Below are 23,083 nucleotides of genomic sequence, written 5' to 3' on the forward strand. Positions count from 1 at the left end.
GGCACCTGGTGGTTTAGTGGGTAATTAAGGTGCCCTGATGGGACTGGGCCAGTGCAGGTTATATCCAAGGGGTGGTTGAGGTATATTGCTCACATAATGCCACTTAGGGATGTGTGAGGCTGATCACTCTCATCTTAAATGTCAGGACCAACTTTCCTATTCCCTGGCTTCTACACTGCTCAAGGAGCAGCACAGGATTAAAAGACGTATGTATGTTAAAATTCATGTTGTTTTGATTCACATCAGCCAAAAGTACATCAAAAATCCTCATTTTTTGGTATACTGTATAAACCATCATATGCATTTTGAAAATTCAGTAATTCTTAGTTGTAATTGAAATTTGTGAAACTCAAAAGCTATTTTTTTTTTTTTTTTTCCCATCATTATGGAAGGGACCTCCTCATATGCCGTTATGAGCTTTATTTATTTATATCACCATCCACGTACTCAATGTAGTGCTGCTCTCAGGGTGTCTGCCCTTTCCTCTCCTCCCTCCTTTCCTTCCATCCTCTTCTGTCTTTCTTTACTTCATTCTTTCCTCGTCCATCTGCCCACGGGTGACCTTACACTCCCTCTTTTGTCTTTCTTTCATTCATTCTTTCCTGTTCCTTCTGCCCAAGGGTGACTTTATACTGAGTGACAAGCCAAATGGTTTCCTGTACACCAGGAAACCATTTGCTATGCTGGGCGGTAACCATATAACCAAATATGGCACCCGGTGGTTTAGTGGGCAATTGCAGCGCTCCAATTGGATTGAGCTGGTGAAGGTTTATATCCAAGGGGTGGTAGGGGTTATTGCTCACACAGTGCCACTCAGGGATGAGTGAGGCTGGTGACACGAGTTGGCGTGATTTTCTCACTAAATAAACTCGTGACATTGAACGTTGGTGGGAAACCGTGAATTCTAGTGGAATCCCAGTATGTATCACTCAGTCAACCGCCACGTATTCACCTGATCGGGAGTGTTTTTCAGGATATTTTTCACTATTTCATAAGTGATCGTCCTTGTGCGCGACATTAGCTTCCGCTGAGTGATTTATTATGGGTGTGTTTCGCTCACTTCTAGTCGTTACCAGTTGGCGGCTGGCCTCAGTCCTCACCTCGCTTGTTTGAATTCAGTCAGGATTTAAGCGCCGTGGAAGCAGGTTCGATTGGGCCCAGTGTGGAGCAGTGCTACCATTGTCCTGCGAGTTCCTGAATTCCCACCTAGTGTGAGCCGGCGAGAGGTTCAGCGTGTGGCAGCGTCCTTCCTCAGCAACGACGCCCAGTCCATTTCGCATAGCCCACTCTCTGACCAGTATTTTTCTTTTGTTTTCCTAGGTTTAAGTTTAGCTTTTGAGTGAGCGAGTGAGTGTATTCTCTTTGTCATTTTGAATTCATTTGAGACTCATGTAACGTTAATATATTTCATTGTAATCAATAAATTAACAGTTCTTTTCTCTTGAGCTTAATGTAATGTAAACTCGTGTTTTATTTCTCCACATTGAGCTTATTCTAGTTGCAGCTTCTAGTTTGCATAAACGGTTTGCATTATTCATAACTGGTACTTAGGCCAGTCCTTTTTATTAACCCGTCACGTCCCGAGGTTTTCCGCACCTACGACATCCCCCAGTCCCGAGGTACTTTCGAAAAAATTCTTTTTGGCTAAAACCTTTGCTTTTCGTGAGAAACATTGAAAATTCATAGAGAAATCGCTCACCTGAGGTTTAAAATATCCAATCCAGGTAGGAGTTCCTCCTTACCTGACTGGGTTTTCTAACATGCTGGCACCAAAGAAAACGAGTTCTATGGGAGGGTAACTATTTTATCCACTCATAAACGGTATTTATTTATTTACTTGGTACGAATGTATATGTAGTATGAGAGTATATTGGTTTTCAAGCAGTAATAAAGGCATTATAAACATTGTTTCACTCACTAACTAATCACCATACCTGACCTTTTTTTCCCACATTACCTGTTCATTATTTCTGGCTGTTTCTTCTTCTAATGCTATGTAAACATTGTCCTCCACATTGTCATCGATTGGGGAATCACTCTGGCCCTGAATATCTTTACTAGCCAGGTCACTGGTAGCAGGTGAATTGCCGAGACAATGGCGTGAGGGGGGGAGGGGGGAGGTTATGCGGTGTGAGGCATTGTCCCTGCTTGGCATCTTGTAGAGGAATAGAGGAAGGTGTCCCGTGTATACATACGAAAAATCACGCGCGAAAATTGAAAATTGTGCAAATTAGGGACCTTGCAATTGCACGACATACCGGTACGTCGCCGGGACTGGCAAATGCAAATCGTTGCAACGTACCCATACGTCGACGGGACGGGGCGGGTTAACTTAAATCCGTTGTGCAACTTGGAGTTAATTGCACCAGCAAGAACCTGTTTATCATTAATAGCATTAGCTATTGATTGTCAGGGATGGAGTCACTTTCTCCAGAGGCCAACAGTACTAATAAATAGCACGTGTGAATAATTAGTCTCTGCTGTGTACTGTTGAGAAAGTTTTTAAATTCTCGTCCTTAGAGAATCGGCAAAGTAAGCCGGCATAAAGTAATCATTGCTTGATTTCCACAAGTCAGTTCTTCGTTCTTTTTCTCAAGTATTATTGAATATTATTCTTTAATATTGCATAACATCAAAAACCCCGTGACAGCTGGTCACTCTCATCTTAAATGTCAGGACCAACTTGCCTATCCCTGGGCTCCTATGCTCCTTGTGGGGCAACTTAGAATTGGATGGATGGATGGATTTTTTTTTTTTTTTTTTTTTTTTTTTTTTTTTAATGCAAGGAAGAAGGAACAAAAGGCTAGGAGCCCACAAATTGTTCTCTCCAAGAAAAAACAAAAACAAGGTGAGAGAGCCAAATTCAAGATCCTTTCATTTTGAGATGCCTGGACACACAGTGTTTCAAAGACTGGAGATCATAGGCAGTAGGAAATACAGACAGAGGGAGACAGTTTTGTAACCTTCGTGCATTGCATACAGTATATCAGCCTAGGATGTTTATATTATCGCCTTTCATATCCTTGTATATTTATGCACTGTTTGTATTACCATTGGCGTATAGAGACTGTAACACACACAGACATAGTCATTACGTTCTTCAATTTGCACATCCATTGCTCTTTGTACAGGCAACCCTTCCCTATTCGTGTCTCCAGCATGGGGAAGAGTTAATTTTGGCAATTATTCTTCCACTGGTCCTTCCGTGGACGTCATATGGACTTATACAGATACAGATATGGTGAATATACAGGTACAGATATGGTGATAAATACCGAGATCTGTTAGTCGTTATTTTCTGCTGTTGTCTTTTTATGAATACTTTGAAATCCAAACACAGTTGATATGAAGTGAGAATCTTTAATTTTGCAGATTGTAGTGAATGGTGTTGTTGCCATTGAGTTTTATTGTTGCCCCAGGCTCATCTGAATATGAAGCCAGCGTACTGCAGACATAAGTTGCTCTTCTGCAGTCCACCTTCCTGCTTTCAGGGGAGAGGAAATGAGTTGAGAGACATTTTTACAACTGGGCAACACAGCCACCTGTTTACATCAGTGTGACCATAAGAAGGCATCCTTCTTCAGCACCATGTTGAATGCTGATGTTGCACAACACAGATGTTAAGACTCTGCTTGTGTTTTCTTTCTTCCTCCATCTGAAGTATTGAGTGAAGCTTGGACCTAGAGTACAGCCCTGCCACCTGCTATTTTAACCCTTTCGATATGATGACATTTTTATACTATTCTTGCTATCTCCAGATTATTTTATTCACCTTAGAATAGACATTCTAAAATGAAAGGGTTAGATATAGTTTTCATTAACATCTTTACAGTGAGTGATTTTCATGAGCTGAATATAATCATATTTAGAAAGAATATATCTGTCTATAGCCAGACGCCATAATCCCATAAGGGGTGGCCGTATGACTTTGAGTCAGTTGTTTTACCAGGAGGGACACTAACCCTCTACCAACCCACTTGTTGACACATAGGGAAATTTATATATGTTGGTCATATGGTTACCATCCAGCATTGTAAAAGGTTTCTTTACTTACAGGAAACCATTAGGTTTGTCACTCAAAGTAAAGCCACCTGAAAAGGAAGGAAAAGTAATAAAAAGTGACAGGAAAGATGGGATAAATAGGAAGAAGGGAGGAATGACAGAAAATGAATAATAAAGGTGAAGGAAGAAGTAGGCAGCACTACATCAAGTGAGTGGATGATGGTTGCCACCACCAACCACATAATTATAAACTAATTTATTACGTCATCTGGGGAAGGGGTTAGGTTTTGTGAAAGCTCATCATTCATTCAGCAATGAATCTCATTCATTAAAACCAAACTTCGTGTAGAGAAGTTGAACCAAAGTACAGTACTGTATAAGTTATGCTTAGTTATGGTACTGTATAACTTTTGTGTGATAAATTAATCATACTTCTCTTTCTATGTTGACAGTTATCCTAGCAGCAGCCATACCCAACATTGGGCTGTTCATCTCACTGGTGGGTGCCATGTCTTCCTCCACACTTGCCATCATTTTCCCACCTATTATCGAGCTGGTCACATTTTGGCCAAAGTAAGTGAATTTCACCGAGTTGTCATTGTGTCTAAAAGGGAGGAGATAGGGAGAATGTTTGTGAGAAGAAAGTTGGATGTGTTAGCTTTGAGTGAAACGAAGATGAAAGGGAAGGGGGAATCTATGTCTGGAAGTATGAATGGAAGATTGTCAGGTGTTGATAGAGGAAGGGCAAGAGAAGTTGTGGCCTTGTTAGTGAGTCCGGAAGTGCAGCAGTGTGTGATTGAATGGAAGGAGGTGTCATCGAGACTGATGTGGGTGAAAGTGAAATTTGAACGTGAGTTGTGGGTGTTTGTGAGTGCATATGGGCCTGGTAGTGAAAGGGATGAACAAGAGAGGGAGTCTTTCTGGAATGATGTTGATGAGTGTCTGCAGAGTTTTGGAGCGAATGTGAATGTGGTAATGATGGGAGATCTGAATGCTAGAGTGGGAAATGCAGCAGTTGAAGGCGTAGTTGGTATGCATGGTGTGCCTGGAAGAAATGAAAATGGGGAACGAATGATAGCGATGTGTGTTGAGCGAGAGATGGTGATTGGGAATATGGTGTTTGAGAAGAAAGATATTTATAAGTATACATGGGTGAGACAGGAGGGTGGAAGGGTTGTTGATAGAGCCTTGATGGACTATGTGGTTGTGTCTAGGAATGTAATAGGAAGATTGTTGGATGTGAGAGTTCTAAGAGGGGAGGGTGGAGGTATGTCTGACCACTACCTGGTGGAGGGAAAGTTAAGAGTAGGTAAGAGATGGGTGAGAGCTAGGAGGGTTAGGTGTGGCAGGGAGGTTTTGAAAGTGAGTGAGTTGGATAAAAGAGATAAAAAGATAGAGTATCAGGAGAAATTGAAATATGAGTGGAACGCAGTGAAAGATCGGGAAAATGGCAGTGTGGAGGAGGAATGGCAGTTGTTTAAGAGTGCTGTGGTGGGGCATGCAGAAGAGGTGTGTGGTGTGAGACGTGTGGGTGGTGGTGTAAGAAAAGGAAGTGAATGGTGGTGCGAGGAAGTAAGTATGGCTGTGGCTGAGAAGAGACATGCATATGAAGTGTGGCTGCAGAGGAAGGGTGAGATGTCATATGAAAGGTATAAGGAAAAGAGGAATAGAGCGAGAAGGGCTGTGTGTGATGCTAAAGTGGCAGCAGATGAGAGGTGGGGTAGGCGGCTGACAGAGAATTTTCAACAGAATAAGAAAATGTTTTGGAAGGAGGTGAAAAGGGTGCGAAAGGGAGAGTCTGGGAAGGAAGAACAAGTAAAAGCAGAGGATGGAAGGATGTTAATTGAGATGGATGCAGTAAGGAAGAGATGGGCAGAGTATTTTGAAAGATTGTTAAATGTAGAGGAGGAAAGGGTGGCTGAGATTGTGGCAGATAGAAGTGTGCAAGGAATAAATGTGTTGGGAGAGTTGAATGATTCTTTGATCACGAAGGAGGAAGTGGAGAAGGCAGTAAAGGAGATGAAAACAGGGAAAGCTGCAGGTATGGATGGGTGTGCTGTGGAATACCTGAAGGGTGGTGGAGTGACTATTGTTGACTGGTTAGTAAGATTATTGAATGTGTGCTTTGAGGAAGGTATGGTGCCAGTTGACTGGGCAAGTGCTTGTGTGGTCCCGTTGTATAAAGGCAAGGGTGATAAGTATGAATATACTAGCTTTAGGGGTATAAGTCTGTTGAGTGTTGTAGGTAAAGTGTATGGTAGAGTGTTAATTATGAGAGTTAGAGAGGGTACAGAGGGAGTGATTAGTGATGAGCAGTGTGGCTTTAGGAGAGGGAGGGGATGCGTGGATCAGGTGTTTGCTGTGAGACAAGTGTGTGAAAAGTATTTAGCGAAAGGCAAGGATGTGTTTTGGGCATTTATGGATTTAGAGAAAGCATATGATAGAATTGATAGGGAGGCTTTGTGGACTGTTTTAAGATTGTATGGACTTGATGGTAGGTTACTAAAAGGGGTGAAAAGTTTTTATGTAAATAGTAGAGCGTGTGTAAGAGTGGGAAATGCTGTGAGTGATTGGTTTCCCGTGAGAGTGGGGCTGCGACAGGGATGTGTGATGTCGCCTTGGTTGTTTAATATTTACATGGATGGTGTTGTAAGGGAGGTGAATGCAAGAGTTTTAGGTGGTCTGAGTCTGGTAAATGTTGATGGAGGAGAGTGGAATCTGAAGCAGCTGCTGTTTGCAGATGATACTGCACTGGTGACTGATTCAGAGGAGCGATTGAAACAGTTGGTAGAGGAGTTTGGAAGGGTGTGTGAAAGGAGGAAATTGAAAGTAAATGAGAATAAGAGTAAAGTGATGAAGTGTACGAGGTTGATAGATGGTAGGGGGATGAATATAGTTTTGAATGGTGAGTTGCTTGAGGAGGTAGATTGTTTTAAATATCTAGGGTCACATGTTGCTGTGGATGGAAGAATAGATGCAGAAGTGAAGTTTAGAATAAATGAAGTAGGAAAGGTGCTGGGAGGAATGAAAAAAGTGTTTAAATGTCGTTCGCTTAGAATGGATGTAAAGAGAAGGCTGTATGAGGGTGTTGTGGTACCGACTGCGTTATATGGGGCTGAAACATGGAATATGGGTGTAGCAGAGAGGAAAAGTTTGAATGTAATGGAGATGAGATGTCTGAGGAGTATGTGTGGAGTGACGCATATGGATCGAGTGCGAAGGAGAACTGGAGTTGTTCGGGAGATGGCTGGTAGAGTTGAGCAGAGGGTGTTGCAATGGTTTGGGCATATGGAGAGAATGGATAATGAGCGATTGGTGAAAAAGATAACTAGATCTGATGTGAGAGGTGTAAGACTGAGAGGAAGACCACGAATAAGATGGATGGACAGTGTGAAGAGAGCGCTGGATGCGAGAGGGATGTCTGTTGAGCAAGGAAGAGTGGCTGTGCGTGACAGAAATAAATGGAGAGAAATTGTGAATGAATAAGTGATGACGCAGCCCTGAGGGGATATTCTCCCGCATTTGGTCTGATCAGCTAGCCAGGTCAGGTGCGGGTAAGGGGATGGGTCTGTTATGATGTGGCAGGGGTAAACCAGTTCTGCTGTCGGGCCCTGCTGTGGATGTCACTGATTGCATTGCGCAGTTGACCCTTGTGCGGTGTGATGCGGTGAGGATCTGTCCGTTCTCCCCTTTGGGGCTAAGATGCGAATGAATGTGTTTGAATGGATGAGTAAATGGAGAGTGAGTCGTCCTGTCTCGGCTACCTCCCTTTCCTTGGGGGAAGCAGCCTAGGTATATAGATAGATAGATAGTCATTGTGTTGTGTTTCTTTTTTGTATATATATGGTAATGAACATGATATTTGGTATATGAGAGTCCAGTATGAGAGTTTTATATTACCCTTGTTAAGTTGTGGTACCCATCATCCACTCAGGCAGCTACACTGAATGACATGGATGGTTTACAATGGAATGCATCACTAAGGTTACCATGAAATTTATCCCTTAGGTTAGGGAAGAGTACTACCCCTGTATTCACTATATCTTGATTAAGCTGGTAATGACCAGGAATCCTTTTACCCTATAAAATATACAGTAAATAAAAATAGTCCAGATAGTTTCAGATTGGGTTATACACTTGTCCAGGACCCAGTAAAACTAAGCAGGGTCATATGGCTGTATAGAATTTGAGAGATGTGAATGAACTTTATGAAAGGGTGGAAGCAGTGATGGTACTTAACAGAGGAAGGTATGATGTTATGGTGTGTGAAATAAAGATGAGAGGGAGATGTTGCTTAACCCCATTGTGTCTGGCCAAGTAGACCTGTCAACTGTGGCTTGTTGTATTTGTTGCTTAAGTTTAGTCTGTCTGACTGAACAGACCTCTTGAACACAGGTAAGCAACTGCTGGGACCATCCTACAGTTGCAATACAACACTACACTGTGTTGGGGTCCAATACCCCTTTGTGGTAAACAGCACCTCACCAGGGTGAGACCAGGATCCTTCCCTTGGCAAGGTGCAAAGAAACAGGAAGAGGCTTTGCCCTTAGGTTGATGCCGCAGCTGCTTCACCCAGGGTGAGAGGGGGTTGTTGATCAACCCGTCTGGCTAAGCAGATTCTTCAGCCGCAGGCAAGAAATCACCTGTGTACTGAACTGATGTTCCCTTGTGGTTGACAGTGCTTTGTGATATGTGGAATAATTGTGGAGGTTTGTTGAAGAGAATGAAGTGGACCCATCAACCCCAGGCAAGCATCATCCTTGCAGGGCAATCCCATGTAGTTGACAACAGCTTGTGACATTGGGAAAATTGTGGAGATTTGGTGAAGTGAGTGAATAGGAAGGTGCGACATGTATAAGATTGGTTATGAGCTTGTAAGGGGGGAATAAAGAGTGAGTTGGTTTGTTGGTGAACAGTGAGTGATGGAGGGAAGTGAATGGTTATGATGTATCAGCTCGAGGTGCATGTATGTGGCGTTTAGGTGTGAGAGATGAAAATGGCTCTTGTTATTCTGTATAAACATTCTAATGATAAAAGCTGGAAGAGAAGAATTTTAGGACCAGGTAGATAGTGATAATAAAGGATTTATGTTGTTTCTGTGATGGGAAATACGAGTTGTAGTGTTGACACCAGCCCCTTGAATTATGTAATGGGTTGTTCTGAAATTACAGGGGAGAAGAGAAATGAATGATAGCTGGGGGTCATTTCCGGAAGAGAAAAAAAAAAAAGTCCGGCACAAGTAATTCATATCACAGACACAAAATGCATACATAGTTAGGTGAGATATGGAGAGACTGGAAGAAACATTGAAAGATTCCTAATTGATAAATCTAATATACTATAGCACTAGTCGTGTGTGTGTGTGTGTGTGTGTGTGTGTGTGTTTTGGGCTGCTGAAACTACATATTCAAATCACACCAAAATTGGCTCAAAAATTGCAAAAAATTCACTGATATGTAAAACTTGGTCCCATCATGATTGAAAAACTTTTACTATATTTAATGAGCGATCAAAGTTGGACCCAAAAATGCCACTCCTGGCGTAAGTGCGTGAAATTAGGGTTGCATTCACCGTAGAGTTTTGATGGCTTTATATAAACGTGACTCTGATTACCTGAAATGATTGCAACGCGCACGCGAAGCGCAGGGAGACAGGTGAGAAGTACGAGGAAACAAGTGCAAAGCACGAGAAAGCGAGCGCGCGGGGTGGCAGCCCTCCGAAAGAGCAAGTGCGAGGGGCCCGAAGGGTCCACGAGCGCTTGTGTGCTTCTATAGCAAAGGATGTTTGTTCAGGAGCATTATTGACATGAGAATGGTGAGAGCATGATGCTGACACTTTGTATCTTGCAGCTACGTGTGGTAATGAGATTGAAGTTGGTCAATACTCAGACTGAAAAAAGAATAGTGAACTAGCAGAAACACAGAACAGTGGCATATAAATATGAACCCATGATGGAAGAATTATGATCAATAAATTGAGGACAAGTGGACCTGGAAATTTTGTGAAGAGCATGCAAGAATTATTTGATGTTGAAAGAAAATGAGTGCAGACTTTTCAGAAAACTGGTAGTTTATTTGGGCTGAAATGGAGCAATAAATATTAGGGAAAACTGGATAAATATGAAGGATGAAAATGGAAGAATGATCAGAATTGAAATTTTTGTACGGGAGAGATGGAAAGATTTTTTTTTTTTTTTTTTTTTTTTTTTTTTTTTTTTGTACAGGAACCAATTACTATGCTGGGTGGTAACCATATAACCAAATTATGGCAACTAGTGGTTTAGTGTGTCATTACAGGACTCCAGTTGGATTGAGCCTGTGCAGGTTTATATCCAAGGGATGGTTGGGGTTTCTTGCTCACGTAATGCCACTCAGGGATGAGTGAGGCTGGCCACTTTCATCTTAAATGTTCTGACCAACTTGCCTAGCCCCGGGCTCTTTCGCTTCTCATGGGGCAACATGGGATTGGATGATGGATGGCTGGTGAATGGGAATGAAGAGTGAAGAGTAATGGTTAGCAAAGATTTGAGGCTTCTAGAAACAGAATGTACAGTGATCCCTTGGCATAATTGGTACCGAGCCAAGTGTGTGATCACAAAATTACATGGTAACGAAAGCATAGAACCTGTGGGATTTATTCTAATTGTTACCGGTCGGTGGGGGTGCTCATCATACACTCACTCAATGTAGTGTTGCTCTGCCCCAGGGTGACTACATTGAGTGACAAGTCAAATGATTTCCTGCAAGCCAGGAAATCATTTAGTACATTGGGTGGTAACCTTATAACCAACCCATTCATATTCCTTATGTGTCAACAAGTGGGTTGGCATAATGTTAGTGCCCCTCCCAGGAAACATCCATCCATCCATCATCCAATCCTATGTTGCCACATGAGGAGCGTAGGAGCCCGGGGCTAGGCAAGTTGGTCATGACATTTAAGATGAGGGTGACTAGCCTCACTCATCCCTGAGTGGCATCACGTGAACAATAAACCCCAACCACCCCTCGAATATAAGCCAGCACTGGCTCAATCTGACCGGAGCACCTTAAATGCTCAATAAACCACCAGGTGCCATTATTGGTTATATGGTTACCACGCAGCATAGTAAATGGGTTCCTGGTGAACAGAAAACCATTTGGCTTGTCACTCAGTATAGAGTCACCCATAGGCAGAAAGAAGAGGAAAGAATGAAGGAAAGAAAGACAAAAAGGAGTGTAAAGTCACCCGTAGGCACAAGGAGGAGAAAAGAATGAAGGAAAGAAAGACAGAAGAGGAAGGAAGGAAGAGAGAAAAGGGCAAACACCCAGAGCAGCACTACATCGAGTGAGTGGATGGTGAATGCTCCCACCTCCCTCCCTGGAAACAACAGACTAAAAAAAGACAAAACTACTTTGGACCAGGACTGACCCAGAAGTGATGGCCAAGGACTGGACAAAGGACATGGTGTGGATTTCAGCGTGGAATGTAAGCAATGCGAATGATTAGGTGAAAGAGAAAGAGATTTTCCAGATGCATGAGGATGCAAAAGTGGATTAGGGCAAAGGAGTGTGTATGTATTGTTGTGTTCAAGACATGGAAGGAGAATGTAAGACAATACGGATCAGTTGGTTCAAGGATTGTAAGGGTAAGATTGAGAGTAGGAATACAAGCCTGGGTGATTGTGTGTGTATATGTGCCAACAGATGACCGTGTAGGCAGAATGAAAGAAGAGTTCTGGGCAAGTGTGGAGCATGCATAGGAAAGTTTGAGAGGAGTGAGTGTTTTTTATTTGAGATATGAATGGAGAATTAGGGAACGTTAAAGGTGAATGAAGTAGTTGGTGTGTGGGCTCTGCCTGCTGTAGTGGATGAGAATGGTAGTGCTCTAGTGGACATTTTTGCAGGGATGGGGTTAGTGATACTCAGTACCTTCTTTAGACACAAAATGATCCACAGGTATACATTGTGAGTGATGAGAAGGATGGGTAGTGAACAGAATGAGTGGAAGTCAGTGATTGATTATGTGTGTGTGCATGAGAGGATGAGAGGATATGTGCTGGATGGAAGAGCATAACAAGGTTGGGGATGTAGGCTCTCAGACCATCACGTGGTGGCAGTGAAAGTCAAGGTAGAAATTCGATGGAAGAGTAGGAGAGAAGGGAAGGAGAAACAGTCCATACAAAGAGGGTTGAAAGGTTGCAAGAGGATGGAAAAAGGCACAAAATAAGAGAGAAGTGGAGGAACGATTGGGTAAATATGTTTTGGAATGGATGGGGGAGGTGGAAAATGTGTGCAACATATTCACAGAAGGAATCTGTGGAGCATGTTAGGTGGAGTGTGGGGTGAAGAGAAGATGAAAGAGGATGCAAGGAACAGCATGATGGAATGGAGAAGTGAGACATGCTATGGCACAAAAGAAGAAAGCATATAGTGAGTGGCTAGGAAGCAGAGGCATGGAGGTAGTTGAGAGACAGAAGAGAGAGTTAAATGCAGAGAGGAAGAGAGAGGTGAAAAGAATAGTGAGAGAGGGTAAGAAGAGAGCCAATAAGGAATTTCAAAGGAAAATTAGTTTAAAGAGGAGGGAATATAAGAAAATTTTCTGGAAAGAGGTAAAGAGTTAGACAGGGCGATAAAGAAGTTAGTATGTGAGCGAAAGATAGAAATGGTAGATTGCTAGTGGAGATGGGAGAAAAAGTGAGCGGATAGAGAGACCAATTTATGGATTTTGTTAAACATAGAGATGAAAGTAATGCGAGTATAAGTGGCTGAGGTATAGCTAAGAAATGGAGGGAGATGAGATGGGAGGAAGAGATCAATAGGATGAAAGTAGTGGAAGCAATGAAGAAAGTCAAAATGGGGAAAGCCCTAGGAATTGATGGAGTGTGTGGTGAAATGCTGGAGCATGGGGGAGCAATAGTAGTAGAATGGATCAGGAAGGGTACAGGTTGACCTGAGAGGAAGGTAGAGTCCTGGAGGATTGGAAGTCAGGCATAATTCCCATTGGACTGGGCAGACTTGGTCTGTCTGGGTGTTGCCTCTTCTCACTCTGCCCTAGGGTGGGAAAGGAGGTCTGGATGATGATGATGATGATCAAAGCAGTTGGGGAAAAAGAAGTGTGTGACAATCATAGGGGCATTTGTCTTTTTAACATAATAGGAAAAGTATAAAGCAGGATACTCATTGATGGAGCTAGGGAAGTAACAGAGGAATTAGTTAGAGAAGTACAAGGAGGTTTTAGGAAGAGAAGAGGTTGTGTAGATCAGATATTCATCCGTAGGTGTTTAGTGGAAAAGTTTCTAGAGAAGAGAAAGAAGTTGAATGCAGCCTTCATAGATTTGGAGAAAGCATATGACAATGGATGGACAAGAAATGTGGAAAGTATTAAGAATGTGTGGAATAAATGGGAAGCTGTGAATACTGTGAAGAGTATGCTTGAGGGCGCTAGAGCTGCAGTACATGCAGATGGTGAACTGGGTGAAATTTTCTGTCTGAATGTTGGTTTGAAACAGGGATGTGTTATGTCTCCATGGTTGTTCAATTCATATATGGATGGAGTTATAAAAGAGATACAAGGTAGGGCAGTGGATGTTGGAGAAGCCCTTATGAGAGGGAATTCCAGCATTTGGAAACTTCTTGTTTGCAGATGATACTTTATTGTTAAGTGAAGATGAAGGGGAACTGCAAGGCTTGGTGAATGAGTTCAGGAGATTGTGTAAAAAACAGAATCTAGAAGTGAATGTAGGGAAGAGCAAAGTTGTGGTCTGAGAGAAATGAAGTCACTGAATGCTCAATGAGTCTGAATGTGTGAGGGAATGGAAAATGTGAGTGCATTTAAGTACTGCACTTGGACAGAGTGATGAGTAAAGATGGAATTTTAAAGGATGAAGGGGTCTATCTATCTATCTATAGCCCTACGCCCTAATCCCGCAAAGGGTGGTCACAGACAAAACGCCTCCAAGTCGCTCTGTCACCCACCATTTGACTACCCTCCCCCCAACTCACTCCCCCCTCCCTCATATACTGTACCTCTCAACTCCATCCCTCCACCTCATCCTCGATCTTCCCCTCCCTCTCCCTCCCTCCACCTCCCCTACATACACCCTCTTAGTCAGTCTTTCATTCTCCATTCTTTCCACATGTCCAAACCACCTCAATGTATTTCTCCTAATCTTTTCAACCACATCCACATCCACCCCACAACGTTGTTTCACTTCTTCATTCGTCAACCTGTCCCTCCATGTCACTCCACATGCTCCTCTCAAGTAGCTCATTTCCACTTCTCTCACTCTTGACTTGTTCCCCTCTTGCAAGGTCCATACCTCGCTTCCATACGTCAGGGTAGGGATCACAATACTATCATGCAGTGACTTCTTAACTTCCATACTCACCTCCCTATTTCTCATCACTGCTTTCAGTGAACCAACAACCTTCCTTCCCTGTTGTACCCTTTCGCGCACTTCATCCCCCAAGGTTCCATCCTTACTCATCACACTACCCAAGTACTTGAATGCATTTACATTCTCCATATCCTCGCCATCCAACCTCACCATGCATTCTGTGACATCATTCCTCTCAAACGCCATAGCTTTACTCTTGTTTACATTAACTTTCAGATTCCTCTTCCTACACACTGTCCCAAATTCATTCACCAAACCTTGCAACTCCCATTCATCTTCACTCAACTATGCTGTATCATCAGCAAACAACAACACTGGAATCTTCCAAACCTCACCCTTATTCATAAGAGCCAGCCCCACATCCACTGCCCTACCTTGCACCTCCTTTACAACCCCATCCATGTATATATTAAACAGCCATGGAGACATCACACAACCCTGTTTCAGTCCCACACTGAGATCAAAGAACTCACTCAGCTCACCATCCACTCGCACCGTAACCCTAGCTCCTTCATACATACTCTTCACAGCACTCAACAATTTCCCCTCCAGTCCATATATTCTCAGTACCTTCCACATACCTTGTCCATCTATTCTGTCATAAGCTTTCTCCAAGTCCATGAAGGCAGCATACACTTTCCTTCTCTTCTCTAGATACTTCTCCACTAAACATCTTAGAACAAATATCTGATCTACACACCCCTTTCCCTTCCTAAATCCCCCTTGTTCTTCTCCAACTAGCTCCTCTGTTATATGCCTAACCCTATCAATGAGTATTCTACCATATATTTTACCAGTCACACTAAGAAGGCAAATACCCCTGTGGTTACCACATACTTCTCTCTCCCTTTTTCCTTTGTACAAAGGAACAATTATACCTGATTTCCAGTCCTCTGGAACCCTTCCCTCTTCCCAAGCCAATCTACATAACATACATATCCACTCCACTACAATCTCACACCCATACCTCAACATTTCACCACACACTCCATCAATTCCTGGGGCCTTTCCCATCTTGATCTTCATTACTTCCACCATTTCCACCGTACTGATCTCTTCCTCCCTCCTCTCATCTCCCCTTCTCCCAGCCATTCCCCAACCACTTATACTCGCACTGCTGTCACTCTCTACATTCAACAAATCCTCAAAGTGCTTCTTCCATCTCCTCAATTTCTCTTTCATCTCCACCAACAATCTATTATTCCTATCTTTCACTTCCCTATTATTTCTCCTTTCACACTGTCTTACTTTCTTTACTTCCTTCCAAAACAATTTCTTATTTTCCCTCCATTTCACACTCAGATTCTCCCAAATTCTTCATCCACTTTCTTCTTACTCTCATTCACCAATCTCTTCATCTCCCTTCTCCTGCTCACATACTGTATACCTCTCTCTTCTCTCTCTCATCTTCTCCCCTTCCTCTGCTCCCTAGCAATTCACTATATGCCTTCTTCTTTTGTTCCACAGCTTGTTTCACCTCATCATTCCACCATGCTGTCCCTTGCATACCCCTGCATCTTCTCACTCCACAAACCAACTCACACGCTGCACCTATCTCTTCCGTGAATGTCTTACATACGTCTTCCACCCCTTCCATCCGCTCTAACTCATACCTTCCCAATCTTTCTTCCACTATGCTCTTCTACTCTGCCATTCTCTCACTGTCTTGCAATTTCTCCACTCTTCTCACAGGAGCTGTTTCCTCCTGTTTTCCCCTTTGTCTCTTCAACCATTTTCTCTGCAGCCTTACCTTGGCCATCACTAAGTGATGGTCAGAGATTCCATTCCCCCACACTGTCCACACTCTTGCATCCACTACTTGTCTTCTCATTCACTCATCCACACACACATAGCCTGTCATTGCCTTTCGTTCAACAAGTTCACCATCCATCCTCCTCATAACCCTCCATGTATACCTGTGGATCATCTTATGCCGAAAGTAGGTGTTGGCTATTGCTAACCCCTTACCAGCACAGATGTCCAATAAAGCACTACTATTCCCATCAACTTCAGCTGGCACACCACACTGACCAACCACTCCATCCACTCGTACATTCCCGACTTTGCCATTCATGTCTCCAATCTAAAACACTCTCTCACTCCTCTCAAACTTGTCTGCTTCTACACTCGCCCAAAACTCATCTTTCACTCTTGCCACTCGGTCCTCTGTCGGCGCATACGCACACACAATCGCCCACGCTTGTATACCTACTTTCATCCTTACCCATACAATCCTTGCACCCACTGTTCCATACTCTTGTATATTCTCCTTCCACTTCTTGCTTATCATCAGACATACTCCCTCTCTTGCCCTCTCATTCTCAATAACTCCTGCACATATTCCTAAACCGTATTCTCATTCTCTCACCCTTTCACCTTGCCATTTAGTTTCAGTCAATCCACATACATCCACTCTTGCATCCTCAAGCACTTGCACAATCTCTCTCTCTTTCACTTCATCATTCACTCCTCTCACATTCCACGTCCTCACCCTAAGGATGTCCTTTGTCCGTTCCTTAGTTGTCAACGTATGGTCTGTCCTGGTCCAAGGCGCTTTATTCGCTTGTTTAGTTAGTTCTTTTTAAGGGGTGGGCCACTAACCCATCACCAACCCTTTTAGTTGCCTCATACGACAAGCAGGGATACTGGGGGAGTATTTTTGAAACCCCCCTACCCCCAGGGGGGCACCAGGAAAGAAAGGTTGCTGGTTCTTTGAAAGCAGTGGTAAGGTAAAGGGAAGTGAGCATGGATGTTAAAAAGTCACTGCATGATAGTATTGAGCTGCCATGTTTAATGTATGGAAACGAAATATGGACGTTTTTGGAAGGACACAAGTCAAGAGTAACAGCAGTGGAAATGAGTTATTTGAGAGAAACATGTGGAGTTACAAGGAGAAGTAGACTGACAAATGAGGAAGTGAAAAAATGTTGTGGTGTGGATGTGAATGTGACAGAAAGCATCAGGAGAAATACATTGAGGTGGTTTGACCATGTGGAGAGGATGGAGAGTGAATGACTGGGGAGAGTGTATGTGAATGAGTTGGAGGGGGTAGAGGGAGGGATGGAGTGGAGAGTCATACGAGAGAGGGAGATGTGAGTTGGGGGGAGGGCAACGTAATGGTAGGGGTCAGGGCAACATTGAAGTGATTTGTTTGTGGCCACCTCTTATGGAATTAAGGCATCTTGCTATAGATAGTTAGACAGAGATAAAACTTTTTGACCAGAAAATGAAGGTAATGGAGAAAGTCCTAAAAGGTATGATATGATGAGGGAAAGGTGAATATTAATGAGATGCAGTTTGGGTTTATGCCAGGCAAAGGGACCTCTGATGCCATATTCATTGTCTGACAACTTCAGGAAGAACACATAGGGAAATCAAGGGAACCTGTACTTTGTTTTTGTTGATTTGGAGAAAGCCTTTGACAGAGTCCCAAGGGAGGTGGTGGAGTGGACAGTGAGAAAGCTTTAGATCAAGGAGTAGCCAGTTAGAGTGGTTATGGCTATGTATGTAGGTGCTTGCACCCAGGTGAGAGTGAATGGAGATAAGTGTTTCGTGAATTTTGTCATGCAGGTGTGAGTGAATGGAGATTTAAGTGATAAGTGTTCCATGAATATTGGCATGCATCAGAGGTCACTCTTGAGCTCCTTATTGTTTGTCAGTGTACTTGAAGCTGTCTCATGTGACTTCAGAAATGGACTCCCATGGGAGATATTGTATGCTTATTACATGGTGTTGATTGCAGAGGATGAGTGGGAGGCAGAGGAAAGATTTAGGAAATGAAGAAACAGCATGGGACACAAGGGTTTGAGAGCAAATGCGGATAAAACAGAGGTGGTGATATTTAGGTTTGATGGTGTTACTGTCTAGGCACAAGGAGTGTGGCCATGTGCAGTTTGCCACAAGGGTGTGGGAAGTAACTCCATCTTTTGCAGTGTTTTTGATGAGTGGGTGCATAAGAGATATAGTTGTATTAGAGGTAGTCTGTGAAATAATGCTGATTTTGTATGTGCGGTATACCAGGGAGAGCATGTAGAGGATGGGAGATGTGAAAGGATTGATCAAGCTGAAGAGTCTCTTGAATGTGTGGAGTTCAGTTATTTGGGAGACCTGTTATGGGCTGGAGGTGGGGCTGGAGCTGGCTTCATGGCTAGAGTAAGGAGTGGTTCAGGGAGCTGTTGCCTCTCCTAGCATTGAAAGGGCTCTCTCTTCATGCTAAGGAATCATTGTATGCAACGTGAGTTAGCAGCATAATACTGTATGGTAGTGAGACCTGAGCAGCAAAGATAGAGGATATTCCTTGGCTAAAATATACAGAAATGATAATGATTAGATGGATGTGTAGTTCTTCCTTGAATGCAAGCCCTAGGGGGCCAGGATTATGAGTGAAGAGTTGAGAAGAAGAATGAGACTGGAATGTATTGGTGTTGTGATGAGGAGTGGTAGAGTGTGATGGTTTGGGCTTGTTGAGAGGATAGAATGTGGCAGTTAGGTGAGAGATGTGAATATCAATTGTACGGTAGGGATGCGAGAGGCAGACCAATTAGAAACCTGGAACGAGGTCATCAAGTGTGACGTCAGGAATAAGGACCTGAAAACGGAGGCTGCCAAAGATCTAGCAGCATGGAAAGCCACCATACAGGGAAGTGAGCATGGAAGTGAAAAAGTTATTACGTGACAGTATTGTGATACCAACTCTGACATTTGGAAGTGAAACTTGGACGTTGTTGGAGGGACAAAAGTTAAGAATGAGAGCAGTGGAAACGAGTTATTTGAGAGGAGCCTATGGAGTCACATGAAGAGACAGACTGACAAATGAGGATGTGAAGGAATGTTGTGGTGTGGATGTGGATGTGATAGAAAGTGTTAGGAGAAACACACTGAGGTGGTTTGGCCATGTAGAGAGGATGGAGATTGAAAGACTGATGAGGAGAGTGTATGTGAGTGAGGTGGAGGAGGAGAGAGGGAGGGGAAGGCCAAGGATGAGATGGAGGGATGGAGTGGAGAGGTATATGAGAGAGGGGTGTGTGAATTGGGAGCAGAGTAGTGAAATGGCGGGGGACAGGGTGACGTGGAGGCGATTTGTTTGTGGCCACCCCGTATAAGGGATTAAGGCATCTGGCAATAGATAGATAGATAATTGTGCTATGAAGTATCTAACTTTTGAAGGTTTGTGATATAAGCGATGAGCTTTACACTGTACGTTGCCTACCTGGAAGTTTGATTCTGGTAATGGTATATTATTTTCTATAGCTGAGGGGAAACTTATTGCTGCTGAAGGGTTAAAAAGGTCAGAGTTGGGGCAAATGCCATGAGACATTTAGTCACGGTGCTCATCTCCGTAATTTAGGCATTAAATTCAGGGACAAGTTTTTCACTCACTATTCTGGGACACAAAGCCACTGCATCATCCAAGTTATGACAGCTATTTTCCCACTTGGTACTCATTTTTTCCTACCAACCCTCAAAAGGGTGGGTGGACACAAGAGTCAGTGGCACCAGCAATTGGAACAGCAACTTCTTAGCTAGCAGTGCTAGCCACCTGGCCCCTGTGGTGATAAAAGGTGAAGGTTGATAAAGATCAAAGTCATTACCAACTAAAAACAACTTACAGCATCTTGTTTCTGATGAGGAATGCTTTCCTATGGGGCATCGATATAATATCCCTCAGCACCTTCCTGATTCTCTGCCATGAGAATGGTGGATTGCAGGAGAAGCCGACTTCAGTCTGCAGTTCACGAGGTTCACATTCAACTGAGCCCAGGGTTGCAGCCTCATCATCATCAACAGTAGCAGCAGCATTTGCATAAAAATACTATTTTATGCCTTTTCTTCCTCTTTCAGAATGTCAAAAGTGTCGGTATTCAAGTGTATCATCATCTTTACATTTGGCATTGTGTGCTTCGTCACTGGGACATACGCCAGCATCATGGCCATCGTTGACTATTTCCAGCATTCTGATGAGCCACAGCCAAAGTTTGTTTGTTAACTCACCAAATAGTAGTTTTCGGTTCTTGCTAGTGTTCTGTGGTACCAAATATAGTACAATAGCCATATCCATATGTTTTAACAGTCTGTTCCAAGTCATCAGACACTCCAAGTGCAAAGAGGTACAATATTTTTATTACTTTTTTCATTTGTTTCCAAATTCATAGTAACATAGAGATGTGGGGATCTTTCCAAAGAAAAAAAATCCCTTAAAAGCATCAGCAATTAAAAATTACTGACCAATAATTTCGTTAGGGATGATATGAGGAAAATATATAGTATCCTGAGTGCACGAACAAAGTGGATCAAGTGCTGACACATTTGGTGCTGACATTGTTGCCAGGTTTTTCAGGGTGTTCATTATATACCCAGTAGATGTGACTGGTATCTTCAAACTCTGCACTTCTGAAATTACCTGCCAGTGTTATGCAGAGTCAGTTGGATGTTAATAATTGCTTGATGTACAGATATACAGTACAAGGTAGTTCAAAACAGTGTTGTCCTCTTCATATGCTGCGAGTTATGTCATAAGTAGTGACATGATGTGTTTTGAGTTCTTTTATTAATGATTTTTAGCCTTTGTGATACAGCATTTAAGCACAGAAAAATTTCTTTTGAATTTTATTTTGAAAATATGGCTGGAGGTATAAAGACAAAAACATTAGTGGCAGACACTAATGGTTGTACAGGTTGTCATCATCATCATAATCATTTGCACATTAAAGCTCTCTAAGGGCTCACTGTTCACTCATTTCAGGGCCTAAAGGTCCAAGATACATTATGTCTGCCTTTATTACTCAGTAGCATTGAGTATCATATTTTTTTATGAATAATATTTTATATACATTAATAATAGTCATTACTGAATGTCATTATGATCTTGGTACCCTCACTTGAGCTTAATGTCAGTAACATAATTATTATGAAAGTGTTTACCATTCCACATCTGCTTTTTAATTGGGCAAACAGGCACTATATCTGATGGCTATACATTTGCAACTTGTTTTATGGACCCCAGTGTGGATGGGTAACACACACACACACACACACACACACACACACACACACACACTCAGTTATGCAAGTCTGTTTGCTGATGATGCAAAGATCTTGAGGAAGGTAGAGGTTGAGGAGGATTGTAAAATGCTGCAGGAGGATCTGGATAGGATACATGATTGGAGCCAGATGTGGGAAATGCTATTTAATGCAAAGAAATGTAAAATGTTGGAAATGGGTAAAAGTATCAAGAGGCCATCATTGAATTATTTGATGGGTAATGAACCAATCACAAAACTGAGAGAAGAGAAAGATTTGGGAGTGCTGGTCCAGGACAGTTTGTCACCTGAAAAACACATTAACAAGGCAGTTAGAGAGACGTATAAACTCCTGACTAATATAAGAGTAGCCTTTCATTATATGGGTGAAGAGATGATGAAAAAATTGATAGTGGTCATGATTTGCCTCAGGTTAGAATATGCAGCAGTAGTGTGGTCCCCTCACAAAAAGAAAGATATAAACAAGATTGGGAGAATACAAAGAACAGCAGCCAAAATGGTCCCCAGTCTGGCAGATCTGTCATACAGAGAGAGGCTGGAAAAGCTGGCTTTGCCTTCCTTAGAAGAAAGGAGAAAGAGAGGAGACATGATTGCAGTGTTCAGGACCATGGTGGGAGTAGATAAAATTGACAAAGAAGATCTGTTTTTATGGGATAAGAGAGTAACAAGAGGATACGGAATGAAACTGAAGAAACCAAGCTGCTTGAAGGATATCAAGAAATATAGTTTTCCTTACAGATGTATAGACCTGTGGAATAGCCTGGACAGAGATCGTCCAGTCTAAAAACTTAAACGAGTTTAAAACTAAATTTGACTTACTGAGAAGCAGAGACCGGACCCCACGAGCGTAGCTTATTTCCTGTATATATAGGTAAATTAGGTAAACACACACACACACACACACACACACACACACACAGTTTGGATGTTTCTCAAATGTTATTATTTTTTTTCACTGTGTCACATTTATGAGAGAATTCAGATCTCTAGTGGAGTATTTGTGTATACTAATGATACATATGTTGGAAACCCATTCATTTTATGTGCCTGGAATGAATCCGCACTGATATTTATTAGTGTTCATCAGAAGTGTGTATCAGAGGTTATTGGTTTAGAATTGTGTTTGTTTTTATAGAACATCCAAACCTGTCTGATACTATATTGAATATGCTGCCACCAGTGTGCATCTGGAACTTACGTTTACTTTAGGAAGAGTGGAGTGCTGATATTTTAAAGCATTGTACTATTATTTAAGAGTTTTGTATTCAGATACTTTTAAATACAGTTAGAATAGAAATTCATATGTTTCTTCTCAGGAATACGATGCAGAAAACTTTACTCGTATTTCATGACAAACTGATTAACCTAGTTTTTCTCTGCATGCTGTTACCTTCTGGTTGATAATCCAGTCTTTCCACCCTACATCCTGTAACCATTTTACTAAAGTAATATTTTTTTTTATTATATTCTTGCTACCTTCCAGACAATGTTGTTTAACTTTAGGGTTACCTCTTGCAGTGAAGGGATTAGAAACAGTGAAAATATTTCCATTAAATTCCTCTATATTGATCATCATCATCTGGACCTCCTTTCCCACCATAGGGTAGGGTGAGGAACAGCAACGTCCAATCATACTAAGTTTGCCCAGTTCAATATGCAAATGCTT

At 42.4% G+C, this 23,083-nt stretch overlaps 1 protein-coding gene across 1 annotated transcript in view; it reads left to right on the top strand.

The window, feature by feature from the left end:
- The window catches only part of LOC145415746 (proton-coupled amino acid transporter-like protein acs), a 174,184-nt gene extending 152,789 nt beyond the window's left edge, over positions 1-21,395 (top strand). The window contains exons 9-10 of the mRNA XM_080284981.1: positions 4,455-4,575; positions 20,219-21,395. Coding sequence (XP_080141107.1) covers positions 4,455-4,575; positions 20,219-20,363 — 266 coding nt within the window. The 3' untranslated portion in view covers positions 20,364-21,395. The remainder of the gene's footprint in view (positions 1-4,454; positions 4,576-20,218) is intronic.
- The last annotated feature ends 1,688 nt before the right edge of the window (positions 21,396-23,083 follow it).

This window comes from Coenobita brevimanus, chromosome 103 (assembly GCF_032717465.1).
Source record: "Coenobita brevimanus isolate Jiangsu-jjx chromosome 103, ASM3271746v2, whole genome shotgun sequence".
NCBI lineage: Eukaryota > Metazoa > Arthropoda > Malacostraca > Decapoda > Coenobitidae > Coenobita > Coenobita brevimanus.